The sequence below is a fragment of the Bubalus bubalis genome, chromosome X (assembly GCF_019923935.1).
Source record: "Bubalus bubalis isolate 160015118507 breed Murrah chromosome X, NDDB_SH_1, whole genome shotgun sequence".
Classification (NCBI taxonomy): Eukaryota; Metazoa; Chordata; class Mammalia; order Artiodactyla; family Bovidae; genus Bubalus; species Bubalus bubalis.
In genome coordinates this window covers 131,444,773-131,459,334 of record NC_059181.1, presented here as the reverse complement: position 1 = coordinate 131,459,334, position 14,562 = coordinate 131,444,773, and the positions used below count along the sequence as shown (strand labels likewise).

General features: G+C 36.9%; 1 protein-coding gene across 13 annotated transcripts in view; it reads left to right on the top strand.

The window, feature by feature from the left end:
* Nucleotides 1–14,562, top strand: part of THOC2 (THO complex 2) — a 117,860-nt gene that overhangs the window by 33,733 nt on the left and 69,565 nt on the right. For all 13 annotated transcript variants that reach the window (XM_025276461.2, XM_025276458.2, XM_006064995.4 and 10 more), the window contains exon 8: nt 8,368–8,534. In XM_025276461.2, coding sequence (XP_025132246.1) covers nt 8,368–8,534 — 167 coding nt within the window. The remainder of the gene's footprint in view (nt 1–8,367; nt 8,535–14,562) is intronic.

Below are 14,562 nucleotides of genomic sequence, written 5' to 3'. Positions count from 1 at the left end.
CCCAGAGATGGACTCTGATTGCTGAACTAAACTATAAGAGGTCTATTCTTCTGTATGCCCTTCAGAAAAAGTAATAACTAGTAGGTATTCTTTCCTTTTCTTTCTTCTAAATTAGTGGTCAGCAAACCTTTTCTGTAAAGGATGAGATGGTAAATATTTTTTTCCTTTGTGGGCCATATGTTTTTTGTTGCAGCTACTCGCTTTTGCCATTGTAGTGTGAGATCAGCCGTGGACAACGTGTAAATAAAGGAGTGTCTGTGACAGCACAACTTTACCACAAAAATCCAATGGGTTTGATCCATAGGGTGTAGTATGCTGATTGCTGCTGTCAATAAAAAGTTATGTCTAAAAATTAGTCATGGAGCTAGCTTGAGTTTAGTTTTGGAGACTGAAAATGATTCTAGCTGGTTTGGGGTTTAGTGGCCCAGGATCTTTTTGGCTTTGACTCTCTGATCCTTTCCTTCTCATGCAGAATCAGAGCCCTCTTTGCCAAACCTCAGGACCTTCATTTGTCACCTGGTGTCCAAGGTTGTAAATCTGACTGGAGGTGGGAAGGGTGGGGTGAGAGTCTCTCCTCCTCCAGTCTCCCAAGCCCTCTTAGTTGCTTGTTAAGTGACCAGAGAAACATTAAAAACAAAACCCCAAGTCAAATGATTTTATTCTTTGGCAGATTATGGAACATTTAACCCCTTTGAGTACATTGTCTTGAATGTACTTAGTATTCTGTCTTCAGATCAGTTTGCATATAAGAGCCATTCAACCTTGAAGCTTCTTATTGTATCAACACTCTCCTATCCCTTGGAAGTGGAAGTCAATTGACTGCTTCCTTTACCTAAGGCCTTGCTTTTTTGGTGTTTCTTTCCTATACATGAGTTACAAAGAAGTAATTTATCTCTACTAACAAAAAGAAGACAGCAATCGGGGTTCTTAGGTATAGTTTTTTGTTTTAACTATTATACTTTTATTTTGTTGGATGCATTGCTCTGCATCTTGCTTCTCTGGTTCTTGCCTTGAAATGTGCAGTTTTTTGCAAAACTATTTCTTTTTCTTTTTCTTTTTGCAAAACTATTTCTTAGAAATAGTCTAGCATAAGTTTTCATTAGCCTGTTTTAGTCCATTCAGGTTTCTATAACAAAATACCATAGACTGTGGGGCTTATAAACAACAGAAATGTATTTCTCACAGTTTTGGGGGCTGGAAGTCCAAGATCAGGGTGCCAGCATGGTTGGGTTCTCATGACAGCCCTCTTCTGGGTTGCAGACTGCTAACTTACTGTTGTATTCTCATGTGGTAAAAGGGGCAAGGAGCTCTCTTTTCTAAGGGCATTACTCTGATTCATGAGACTATGCTTTTATGACCTATTCATCTCTCAAAGAGCCTACCTCCTAATAGCATTTCATTGGGCATTAGAATTTCAACATGAATTTTGGAAGTACAAAAAACATTCAGACCACCGCTTAGCCTGCTTCTTAAGTAATTCTACATGCCAGAGCTACATCATGTCCTTTTGTTAAGAACATGGATTTTTTTTGTCTTATAAGGTTTATTCTGTCAGGAACATGATAATTGAAGCTAGCATTCTGTTTTATTGTCGAAAATGTATAGGCTGGACGTCTCTCCCAGTCATGTTTGCAGTGTTACCCAGGTCTTTTTGTTTCTGTTAAGAATCTCAATTTGACCTGTCCCTAAAAGAACCATTGTCACTTTAATCATGTTTTTTGCCTCTAATTGCAGTTAGTTCCTCTAATACTGGCCATCTTATCCATCTTTGGGGAACATTCAGTTACTTTTCATTGCGTTTTTTCCAAAGATGTATCATCCAAAATCTGTGAACTTTTGTTATGGGTAGGGAAGGCATTTTATTAATCTCTGTATCACAAGCATTTGGTACATAGTGGGTAGTTGCTGCTGCTGCTGCTGCTAAGTCACTTCAGTCGTGTCCGACTCTGTGCAACCCCATAGACGGCAGCCCACCAGGCTCCCCCATCCCTGGGATTCTCCAGGCAAGAACACTGGAGTGGGTTGCCATTTCCTTCTCCAATGCATGAAAGGGAAAAGTGAAAGTGAAGTCGCTCAGTCATGTCCGGCTCCTAGCCACCCCATGGACTGCAGCCCACCAGGCCCCTCCGTCCATGGGATTTTCCAGGCAAGAGTACTGGAGTGGGTAGTTACTTAATGTTTATTTAAATGAAGGAATGAATCCATGGCCATTACAGGTCTACTATTTAAAATGTTATTTCCCATATGGTTCCCTGTTTGTTCCTGAAAAAGCATGTGTGTGTGTGTGTGTGTGTGTGTGTATTGCTTAATGTACCTGATATAGAGGTAGGGGGTAGGCTTATGCTCTTTCTCAGGATGACATGACTATCAATGCTTGGGCTGGATAAAAGCCTTTTTAAGATGTTTGAGCACAAGATTGCCTGTTCTACCACAATTGCCATTAGAAAAAAAATTATTTTGTACATTTTAAGCTTACTTATTGATACAAAAATCTTAATTGTATATGAAATAGCTTAACTGTTATTTAGTAAATCTCTGCCATTTAAAAAATGATTTTCTAAATCCTTCATTTGGTTTCTTTTTCTTTGTTATATAGCATATGTGTGTTAGTCACTCAGTTGTGTCTGACTCTTGTGACCCCATGTACTGTAGCCTGCCAGGCACCTCTGTCCATGGGATTCTCTAGGCAAAATACTGGAGTGGGTAGCCATTTCCTTCTCCAGGGCATCTTCCCAGCCCAAGGATCGAATCCTGTTCTGCATCGCAGGCAGATTCTTTACCGTCTGAGCCACTGGGAAAGCCCATTGTGTAGCATAGGTCATTCCAATTGATTGGACTAACTTATGGCACCTGAGACATATAACAGAAAACTCATAAGCCAGGTTTTTTTGGTAAGAGATGCAAACATTGTCATCTGTTATAAATAAATATTGCATCCTGTTCGTCTAGGTTACAACCTTAAATTGCTTCTAGAAGGAAATTGGTTGACATTACAGATCATTGTAAAATAACCTTTGTGAAATAATACTCTTAAACAAAACATAATATATCAATGGTTCATTCTGTAACACATTGAAAATATAAACTGTAAAGCAGTGTGAATGAAACACAGCATTTCCATGTAATATGTTGTTGTTCTAGTCTTTATACACAAGTTTTGTGGACTGTAGCTTAAATGGGTAATTATAAGCTAACATTTTTTTCTAAAGTATATTCAATGTATCTTTTTGTTCTCTGATGGAATAGAGCATTGTTCATTTTTATTTAGTTGAGTGAATTTTTATATTTAGTAAATGTAGGAGCAGCTATAAGGTTGGAAAGTTTGCTAGATCCTACTTCCATACTCTATTGTTAGTGTTATAGCAGTTTGAAGGCTTTTTTTTTTTTCCAACTTTATCTAGGCATGAAGTGTTAGTCGCTCAGTTGTGTCTGACTGTTTGGGACCCCATGGACTGTAGCCTGCCAGGCTCCTCTGTCCATGGGATTCTGCAGGCAAGAATACTGGAGTGGATTGCCATTCCCTTCTCCAGGGGATCTTCCTGACCCAGGGATCGAACCCGGGTCTCCTGTACTGCAGGCAGATTCTTTACCATCTGAGCCACCAGGGAAGCCCATCTAGGCATAATTGATGTACAATAAAATGTGCGTATTTAAAGTGTACAGCTTGAGTTTTAACACATATATACACTTGTGAAAACATCTCCACAATCTAGATAATGCACATTTCTATCACCCACCCTCCAAATTTCCTCTTGTCTCTTTGTATTTCATTCCTCCTTACTCCCTATTTCCTCCCAGAATAATCAATGATCTGCTTGCTTTGTTTTTTATAATGCTGTTGCATTTTTTTTTAATTTGTAAAGTTTTAAAAATATTTTGTCTGTACTTGGTCTTCATTGTTGAACATGGGTTTTCTCTAGTTGTGGTGAGCAGGCTCCAGTTGCATTGTGCAGGCTTCTCATTGCAGTGGCTTCCCTTGTTGCAGAGCACACACTCTAGGGCATGCAGGCATCAATAGTTGTGGCTTGCGGGCTCTAGAGCATGGGCTCAGTAGTTGTGGTGCATGGGCATGCCATGTTACCCCATGGCATGTGGAATCTTTCTGGAGCAGGGATTGAACCCATGTGCCCTGCATTGGCAGGTGGCTTCTTAACCACTGGATCACCAGGAAAGTTCAGTGATCTGCTTTCTAAACTATAGATTAGTTTATATTTTCTGTAATTCTTTTATAAATGAAATCATACAGTGAACTTTTTTTTTTGGTCTGACTTATTTTATTCAGCATAATTATTTTGTAATTTATCCATGTCGTTGCTTGTATTAGTCGTTCTTGTTGGGTAGTATTCCACTGTATATTTACAGTTATACTGTACTACATTTTATCCATTCACTTGTTGATGGATATTTGAGTGTCCTATTATAAATAAAGCTGCTGTGAATATTTGCGTATAGGTCTTTATATGGACATAAACATTTTTTCTCTTGAGGTAAAACCTAGGAATGAAATGGCTGGGTCATATGGTAGGTGTTAAGTTTAACTTTTAGGGAAGCTGGTGATTTTATAAAGTAGTCATAACTATTTTACATTGTATATTTCCACCAGCAGTATTTAAAAATTCCAGTTGCTATTTTGGAGTCACTATTTTGGAGTACATTCATAGACCATACTTTTTGAGGGTGCAAGGAAAGGCAAAAATATTCAGAAGTTTTCTTCCCAGAGCTTTAGGTAAACATCTCTGGAGAATTTATGAAAGTAGAACTCTTTTCTGTAAGATGATCATTGTATTGGTCCTTTCTTTCCTTAGTATGAGAAGTGGAAGAAAAATGTATTCTAAGCTTTGGTTTCATAAAAGGAAGAAAGAAATACTTAAATTTGGAGGGTTTGGTTTTCTAAGTGATGGCTAAGATACTGCAAATTAGACATTAGCTTTATAGCATTTAATACACTTAAGTGTGGAAATAATAGAAGTAACTCTTTAATAGAGAAATCATTAATATATTATATAAGAATTTTCTTTGAAAAATCCTCTAAGTCATCCATAATGTACAGTGGTTAGACCCAACATCTTTCCCTCAATTGACACTGTTCTTTTTTGCTCCAGCATTAGAATAAATCAGTGTTTATTTGCTTGCCGCAGATGAAGTGGTTAGCTTGTATTAGGGGCTATGCCTAATGAAAAATCTGTTATTAAAAATACAAGAATTCCATTCAGCTTGGTGCACAAGGCATAAGGGAACTGATATAAACTGAGGGAACAGCAGAGTGATGTGCTCACTCTGGGTCATCAGCATATATTATTTTGAGATGAATGGTGGATGAAATTGACTATATCATTTATTTTTTAAATTAATTTTTAAAATCTAACTTTTATTATAGTTGTTTTACAATGTTGTGTTAGTTTCTACTGTACAGCAAAGTGAATCAGCTATACATATACATATAGCCCGTCTTTTTTGGATTTCCTTCCCATTTAGGTCATCACAGAACTTTGAGTAGAGTTCCCTGTGCTATACAGTAGGTTCTCATTAGTTATCTATTTTATACATAGTAGTGTGTATGTGTCAGTCTCCGTCTCCCAGTTCATCCCACTTTACCCTTCCCCCTTGGTGTCCATATGTTTGATCTCTGCATCTGTTGTCTCTATTTCTGCTTTGTAAATAAGTTCATCTGTACCATTTTTCTTGATTCCACATATAAGTGATATTATGCAATATTTGTTTTTCTCTTTCTGACTCACTCTGTGTGACAGCCTCTAGGTCCATCCATGTCTCTGCCAATGGCACAATTTCGTTTCTTTTTATGGCTGAGTAATATTCCATTGTATATATGTACCACATCTTTATCCATTCATCTGTTGATGGACATTTAGATTGCTTCCATTATCCTGGCTGTTGTAAATAGTGCTTCAATGAACATTCAGATGCATGCATTTTTTTGAATTATGATGTTCTCCAGGTATATGCCCAGGATTGGGATTGCTGGGTCTTATGGTATTAGGTTGATGAAAGAGTAATTGCGGTTTTGGACCCTGAATTTTAAATCATTATAACTAGACTCAAAGATATCTTGATTAATCAAAATAGGAACCATTACAGTCAACATATTTTTGCCAATGAGAAATAAGTTTGTTTATTCCTGTAGCATAAAAATCTGTGCTTTGGGATTCAGTGAACTTTGGAAAGTATTTTCTGTCTCCTGATGATTGTGGAAGCATTTTCCCTGCAAAAGGTTGTCGAGATGATTGAAGAAGTGGTAGTTGGTTGGCGAGAGGTCAGGTGAATATGGCAGATGAGGTGAAACTTCATAGCCCAATTCGTTCAACTTTTGAAGCATTGGTTGTGTGCTGTGCAATTGGGTGTTGTCATGGAGAAGAATTGGGCCCTTTTTGTTGACCATTGATGGCTGCAGGTGTTACAGTTTTCCATGCATCTCATTGATTTGCTGGGCATACTTCTCAGATGTAATAGTTTTGCTGGAATTTAGAAAGCTGTAATGGATCAGACCGGCACACACAGACCACCAAACAGTGACCATGACCTGTTTTTGGTGCAGGTTTGGCTTTTGGAAGTGCTTTGGAGCTTCTTCTTGGTTCAGTCACTGAGCTGGTCATCGCTGGTTATTGTATAAAATCCACTTTTTGTCACATGTCAAAATCCAGTTGAGAAGTGGTTTGTTGTTGTTGCATAGAAAAAGAGAAGATGACACTTCAAAGTGATGACTTTTCTGATTTGCAGTCAGCTCACAAGGCACCCACTTATCAAGCTTTTTCACCTTTCCAATTTGTTTCAAATGCCAAATCACCACAGAATGGTCAACGTTGAGTTCTTGGGTAACTTCTCATGTAGTTGTAAGAGAATCAACTTTGATGATCCTCTCATTTGGTTGTTGTCAACTTCCAATGGCCAGCCACTGTGCTCCTCATCTTCAAGGGTTTTGTCTCCTTTGCAAAACTTCTTGAACCACCATTGCACTGTATGTTTGTTAGCTGTTCCTGGGCCAAATGCGTTGTTGATGTTGCGAGTTGTGTCCACTGCTTTACGACCCATTTTGAATTCAAATAAGAAAATTGCTCAAATTTGCTTTTTGTCTAACATCATTTCCCTGGTCTAAAATACATATGAAATAAATAGCAAGTAATAAGTTACTAGCCAAAAAACATAAAGTGAGAAATGCACGTTAAAATGATATAGAACATAAGTATATTTATTTAAGAATGCCTTCTAATATCAAATGGCAAAGTTCAACAATGCAAAACCACAGTTACTTTTGCACCAACCTAATAATTCTGTTTTTAATTTTTTAAGGAATCTCTATACTGTTCTCCATTGTGGCTGTACCAGTTTACATTCCCACCAATGGGAGTGTAAGGCCAGACACTATAAAACCCTTAGAGGAAAACATAGGCAAAACACTCTATGACATAAATCACAGCAAGATCTGTCTTTGACTATATCATTTAAATGATTTGTCTTTTTTATTTTGCATTGTTTATTATGTGTAAATGGTTGCATTCTCAAATGCACATAGGGTCTAACTGCACTATAATATGATTATAGTAACAGCTGAAGATGAATGCAAATAGAGGTAATAATAGTATTGAGAGTAGGGTGGCTGATAGGAATGTTTATTAAATTCATGTCTATTGGCCTTTTTAACTTACTCTAGGAGATTAGCAAGGGTAAGTAACCATCAGTCCCTATTAAGTGCTTCTTTCCCTTCTCTTGCCTGATCTACCTAGATTGTTTTCTTACTTCTCTGTTTGCTTGTGTTTTGTCCCCAGCTCCTTGGTATTCTCATATCTTTAGTATCAGCAGTGTACCTGATTTCCTTTAGAATTACTGCCAAAAACTATCAATATATAATTACTTTTTGTAGCTTTGTTGTGTATATAAGATAAAACTAAAATATGATTCTAAAAATGATGCTCTACTTTCACAAACCTGAGCTTCTAACTTGTTTATCCACATTCCAAATAGTTCTGCATAAAAGTTGTCTAACTTGTAAAACACGTTGTTTGATTTTCATATTTTGATAAGAATTAAAAATGTGAATCTCTTTCACTAGTGTGAGTAAACAAGAATTGATGAGATAATGTGGCATAGAAGGTTCACTTAGTGTCACAGGGTCCTGGGCTCAGCTGTGTTAGTAATCTGCTCTGTAATCCTGGGAAAGTCATGTTTCTCATCTGTAAAATGTGGGGGGTTGTCTTGATGACCTTGAAAATGAAGATTTCCCTCTGGGGCAGAGAAGGCAAACTTGTAAAAGAAGTTGTCTTTATTTTATGTAAGTTGTCCCTGAAAGTTAATGATTTTTCTAGAAATGATGTATAATCACTTTTGAATTTGTGTATATCTCATCTGTTACAGGATGCTTTAATCTGGATCCCAATAGAGTTCTGGATGTCATTTTAGAAGTGTTTGAATGCAGGCCAGAACACGATGACTTCTTTATATCTTTATTAGAATCTTACATGAGTATGTGTGAACCGCAAACACTGTGTCATATTCTTGGGTTCAAATTCAAGTTTTATCAGGTAAAAAAAAGTGTATGTATATGTGTGTGTGTGTGTAAATTTTGTGATTTTATATGTAAAATTTACTTTGAATTTTATTTGTAAACGATTGGTTTCAGCTCAGCCATTTTAGTAGAAGGGATAAGAAACTGCATTAGTGGTATGAATGATGTGATGTGAAGGCCTCGAAGAAAGCCTAATAAATTTTTGCCTTGAGAGAGATGGAGTCAGGGAAGACTTACAGATATAACAATTTTTTTTGGAACCTGGTGCTTGAAGGCTGTACGAGTTTGTTGAGAGTTGTCTGTGCAGAAGTAACAGATAGTGTGTGAATGAAGACATGGGAGATAGAATGTATATAACAAGTTGAAGAAATGGTACTTAGTCTCATGTGGCTGGATTGTAAGATATGGGGGAAAAAGGGACAGGAAGTGAGGTTGGAAAGGTTGGCACAACTTTAGATTGTCAGGAGCCTTGAATGCTGTGTTGAGTTAGAATTTTATCATATAGGTAGTTACCATTGAAATTTTTTATGGATGTGAATAAATTCTTGAGGCCTGTCTTGCATCATTTTTTACTTAAACCACTGCATAGTTATCTTGCAGATCTGTGGCCTCTGATTATTTCTCTTTCAATCCATCTTTCATATTATGGATGTACTACTGTTACATTCTGAAAGAGATCTAATTAACACACTGCTTAAAAACCTTTGCTGGCAGGATGAAATTCAAACTTCTAAATGTAGCAGAAAAGGCTCTTCACAATCTAGTCCCATTCTTTCTTTCCAGCCTTATCTTTAGTAATTTTTTTTCCCGTCACATCTAATATTCTAGTCATATTAAATTACTTGCTGTTACTTGAACTTTGGTATGGGCATTGCTATTTTGTCTAAATGCAGTTCCTTATAACTGGAAAATGTACTTACCCACCTGCTCTCATCTGTCTTTTCTTCATCTTGTAAATTCTTACTTATTCTTTAAGATCAAGTACTTCTTGAACTATAAAAGTTTTTGGTGGACACTTCACCCATGCAGAGTTTAAGTCACTTCTTAAATTCTGTTCTCATAAAACTTAACTCAGACTTTTAGCACTTATCAGGTTATATTGGAATAAACTGTGTCTGTCTCCTTTGCTAGGTTGTGAGTCATTTAGGACAGGGTCTATATTTTACCAATTTCTCTTGATTGATTTTGTTGCTTAGCCTGTAGTAAAAGTTGAATGATCTATGTTTTAGGAAGATAATTTTCTTGATAGCGTGGAGGATTTTAATGTAATAACGCCTCTATTGTCTTTCTGGTCTGGCTTTTCTAATTTGTCTACCTGCCTGGGATTTTCAACTAGTCAGGAAATACTCATTTACTGAATTTTTATGGTATGTTGTTGCTTTGTGTTAAGCACTGAGGATACTCTGGAAAAGAGTGTCTATTCCTGTCCCTGAGAGCTCAAGTTCAGGATAGAAGGACAACTTCTTTTAGGATTCTCAAATATAATCCACCTACTGCCTTTGGTTATCTTAATTTTTCCATTTCTCTATAATGCTCCAGAAGATAACTTAGTTCAGAACTAAAAGCATATAGCTTTTTGGTACCAACAAGAGAAGTGTCAAGGATTTGGGGCAAGGGCATTTCACCTTTGTTTAAAAATTAGTGATGATAGTCATTCCTATTCCTACTGGCAGCCAGGGAGTCCACTCTTAGTATAGAGAAAGAGAAGTTCAGGTGTTTAATTGCACCTTGATTGTTTTGGATTTGAGAACATGAAGCCAACTGCTGAAGTGACAGGGTAGCTGAAATTTAACTTAAGCATGATTAATTAGAATATAGGTTAGGACTTTGGAGACTGAGGGTTTCAGGGCTTATTGCAGTGAATAATGATGACCTACTGCTTAATATAGTATTGTTAGTTGAATATCAGTTTTAGAATTAAAACTTTCTGTATGAGACTATTCCTCATAATGGTAACACTTTTTGAACTGAATTAAAATATCCCTGGGGGTTAACCAATGTTGGACTGATCCTTTTTTTTTTAAAAGTAGATAATGGGGCCTTTGTCTTACATAAGAAATGCCCAACCAAAAAATATTTGATTTAGAAATAACCTATTATTGGAAAAAGTAACCCTGGTATTGTTCTGTATAACACCATTTGCTTATTTTTATTGCCTGAGCAATCTTATTTTGGGAATCTGTAATCTTAAGGACCACTGAGGGCAGGGGAAGAAATGTAAGAGATTTTAGATAATTTGTAGTCTGGTGAGGTAAAGTAAGAAAAGCCACGAAAATCAAGAACTGCTGAGGGCTTCTAACCTGGGGAATTGGTTCTTAAGCATGTATGCTCACCCTGTGTACTGGTCTCTTGCCTAACTCTACCCACCCCAACCCCCTGCCATCACTTCCTGAAAATGTTTACTCCCCCTGTCCACAACCCGTATTTTCACCAATTGGAAATTATTTGAATTAACAGGGTTCTTTTAATTTTTTTTCCTTAATGCTAGGACTTCTAGGCAAAGGTAATTATTTCTGCTATAAAGTCAGAGTGATTTTATTCTGATTTCAACCTGGGATTACCTGTACTGGATGTTTTGACTTGGAAAGGTGGTAGGGATGTAAGCAGTTTTAGAACAGACTTTGGAAAATTGGGCTGATTCAGTTCCCTTAACAGAGATTGCTGGAATAGAGGGTTTAGGGTCAGCACGAAGAGCAAGAAGAAAGGAGTACTAGAAAGTGTGAGGATACTGAAAGACAAACTTGGCTGGGTTTGTCTTGCCACAGGAAGAGGAAGGAGATGATGACTCTCACTCTTGTCCCAGCTTCTTGGTTTCTTGAATCAGAACACAGTAATAGCGATACCATGGTGTTATGCGCTATTATAACCCTAATATACTCATTTAAGGAATATTGACTGAACACCTCCTATGTGTCAGGTAGTGTCCTAAGTGCTGCGACTACATATGTAAGCAAATAAAAATCCTTGCCTTCATGATGCTTATATTCTAAGCAAAGGTGATCAATGAGAGGGGGCAAAAGAAGAAAGAGAGCAGCATAAGGAAGAATGAGAGTACTAGAGTGGTGAAGTGGCAATTTTAAACAAAAAAGTAAGAGTAGACCTCATTGAAAAGGTGAGTTTATTTAAGCAAAGAAACAGATGATGTGAGAGTGTAAACTGCAGATATTTGGAAGAGCCTCCAGGCAAAGAGAACAGCTAGGGCAACAGTCTTAAGGTGTGAGCATGCCTAATGTGTTGAATAACAGCGAGGAGACCAGTGTGGCTGGATCAGAGTGATTGAGTGGGAGAGTGGTAGTGGGTGAGGTCAAAGATGAGGGACCATATCACATGGACTGGTGCAAGGTTTCTGACTTCGAATGCCGGGTGAAGCCAGTGGAGTTTTTGAATGATATGATCTGGTATAGTTTTTTTCATTTTGTTTTTCTTTTACCTTTTAATTTTATTATGAACATTTTTAGACATATAGAAAAGAGTGAATAGTGTGAATACCCGTAACTCTATCACCTAGAAGTATGTTTACTAACACATTGGTATAATTTTGGGGGGAAATACTAATTTATATTACAGATCATGAATGGTTGGTTGCTCCTAAATACATTAATTTGTATTTTTTAAAAGTAAGGACATTTTTCTATACAACCATGATAGTAATTTTATATCTAACTAGACTGCTATCATAGCTCAGACCATATTTAGATTTTCCAAGTTGTCCCCCAAATGCATTTTATACCTGGTTTGTTCAAATGATGATCCAGTCAAAGACCACACAAATATAATATTTGATTTGGGGGATTTTTTACTCTCTTTCAATTTAGAATAATTTCCCCCACCCCTTCCATTAATAGCAGTCACTTGTTGAAGAGAAATTCCCAAAGAAGACTCCACCTTTTGGATTTATCTAATTGCTTTTTGTGGTTGGTTTAATTTGTTCTTTATCCCCTGTTTTTCTTATATGCTTGGAGTTAGGGCTAAAGGCTCGACTATGTTCAGGTAAAATATTAGTGGCAAAAATACTTCATAGGTTGTGTTATATGTTTCATATTGCATAGCATCTAATACTGACTTCTAATATTTCAGTAAGTTGATGACAATATAATCCCTCCACTATACAATGACATTTCCCCATCTTGTCAACAGGAAGTTATCTGTAGGTTGATATTTGGTAACATGTGAATATCCAGTTTTTCATCAATCTTTCATTAAGTGTAATGTGACTACATGGACGGTAGTTTTCTGAGTCAGTTATTTCCTTTGGTGTTCCAAATTGTTGGTTCACTAATTTTATCTTGCTGTCTACATTTATGAGCCATCAGTTGTCCCTTATTGAGTTGTTTAGTTATTCTGCAGTACAGTTCCTACTAGAAAGACAGACAAATACTTCATTTTTTTCCCCACATTAATTACTAGCCATCAGAGTAAGGAGTTTCTTTAGTAGACACATCTAATGGTGACATGAGTGATATGTGTGTGAGAAAGAGACAAGAGAGACAAAAAGAGTGTGTACATATGCATTTTGATTTAGGTTTTCAAAGAATCAATATGGTTATGGTAGTAGTGGAAGTAGATAATGTTCTGAATATATTTTGAAGGTAGAGCCAATAGTATTTGTTGATGGATTAGATATAGAATGTGAGAAAGTAGAGTTAAAGACAGTCCTAAAAAATTTTTTTTGGACTGAGCAGCTAAAAAGATAGTTTTCGTCATCAACTGAGATAGGGTAAATTTCAGGTAGAATGAGTTTGGAGTACTGTGGGCAGGAATCAGAAATTCAGTTTTGGGCATCTAAAGTTTGAAATACCTGTTAGAGATTCAGATATCCAAGTGGAGATGTTGAGCAAATAACTGGATATTGGATTTGGTGTGCTGGAGAAAGAACTTGAACTAGAAAGGGCTAGAGATAGAAATGTGGGTGCCAAAAGCACATAGATGATATTTAAAGTTGTGATACTGGATGAAATCATTAAGTTGGATAGGAGAACCAAAGGCTGAGCCTTGGGGCACTCTGATGTTAAAGGGCCTGGGAAAAGAGGAGGAGCCAGCAAAGGAGATATAGAAGGAACACATGTAAGGTAAGAGGAAAACAAGAATATAGCATCTTGGAAGCTAAATGGAAGAAGGAGTGATCAAGTCTGCTAAGTGTCTCTGACAGGTCATTTAAGATGAGGACAGAAAAATGGTCATTGGATTTATTAGCAGGGAGTTCAAAACTAGCCATATTTGTAGAGTTTGAGTGATGTTAAAAGAGAATGGGGAGAATGGAATTAGAGACAATGAGAATAGACAACTCTATAAAGGAGTTGCTACAGAGAGGCACAGATAAATGGAGGGGTAACTGAGGAAGTGAACTCGAGATTTTCTTTGAAGATAGGAGAGAGACTGTTTATGTGTTGATGGGAATGATTGAACAGAAAGAAACTGGTGATGTAGGAGAAAGAGGAGAGAATTATTGGATTAGTGTTCTTGAATAAGATAGAATGCAGCTTATAGTGTAAGTGATGGATGAACTTTATATAGGACCACAGGGAATTCACATATAATAACAGGTGGAAAGGTAGCATATGTGGGTACACTTGTTGGTAGGTGGATAGATCTGATGGTGAGAATTTGTAGAGGTCCTGTTGATTGATCCAGTTTTCATGCTGAAATAGAAAGCAAGTTCATCAGATGAGAAAGGGAATGATAGAGGAGGTATTGGAGCTTAGGAGAGAAAGTAGGAAATAGTTGCGTAAGAGTGTATGAGAGTGAATGGACTAGAGAAATAAGAGTATAATTGGCCAGTGACATTAAGGACCCACTTGAGGGTGGATATGTGAAATTAGTACTTTGAGGCGTTGTAGCTATTGGTAATATTAGAATTGAGGATATGGAGTGAATGGCTAAAATAGAGTAGAGGAGGTCTTTGCAAGAGTGGAATTCAAGGAACTGAGAAACCAGCATGTTGGAAGTATCACTAGCATGTATATGATAATCTCTAAAAATTAAGAAAGGAATAGAGTTGGAGAAAGTGACACTGAATCAAAAGCTAAGATCATTCATTGCTAAGT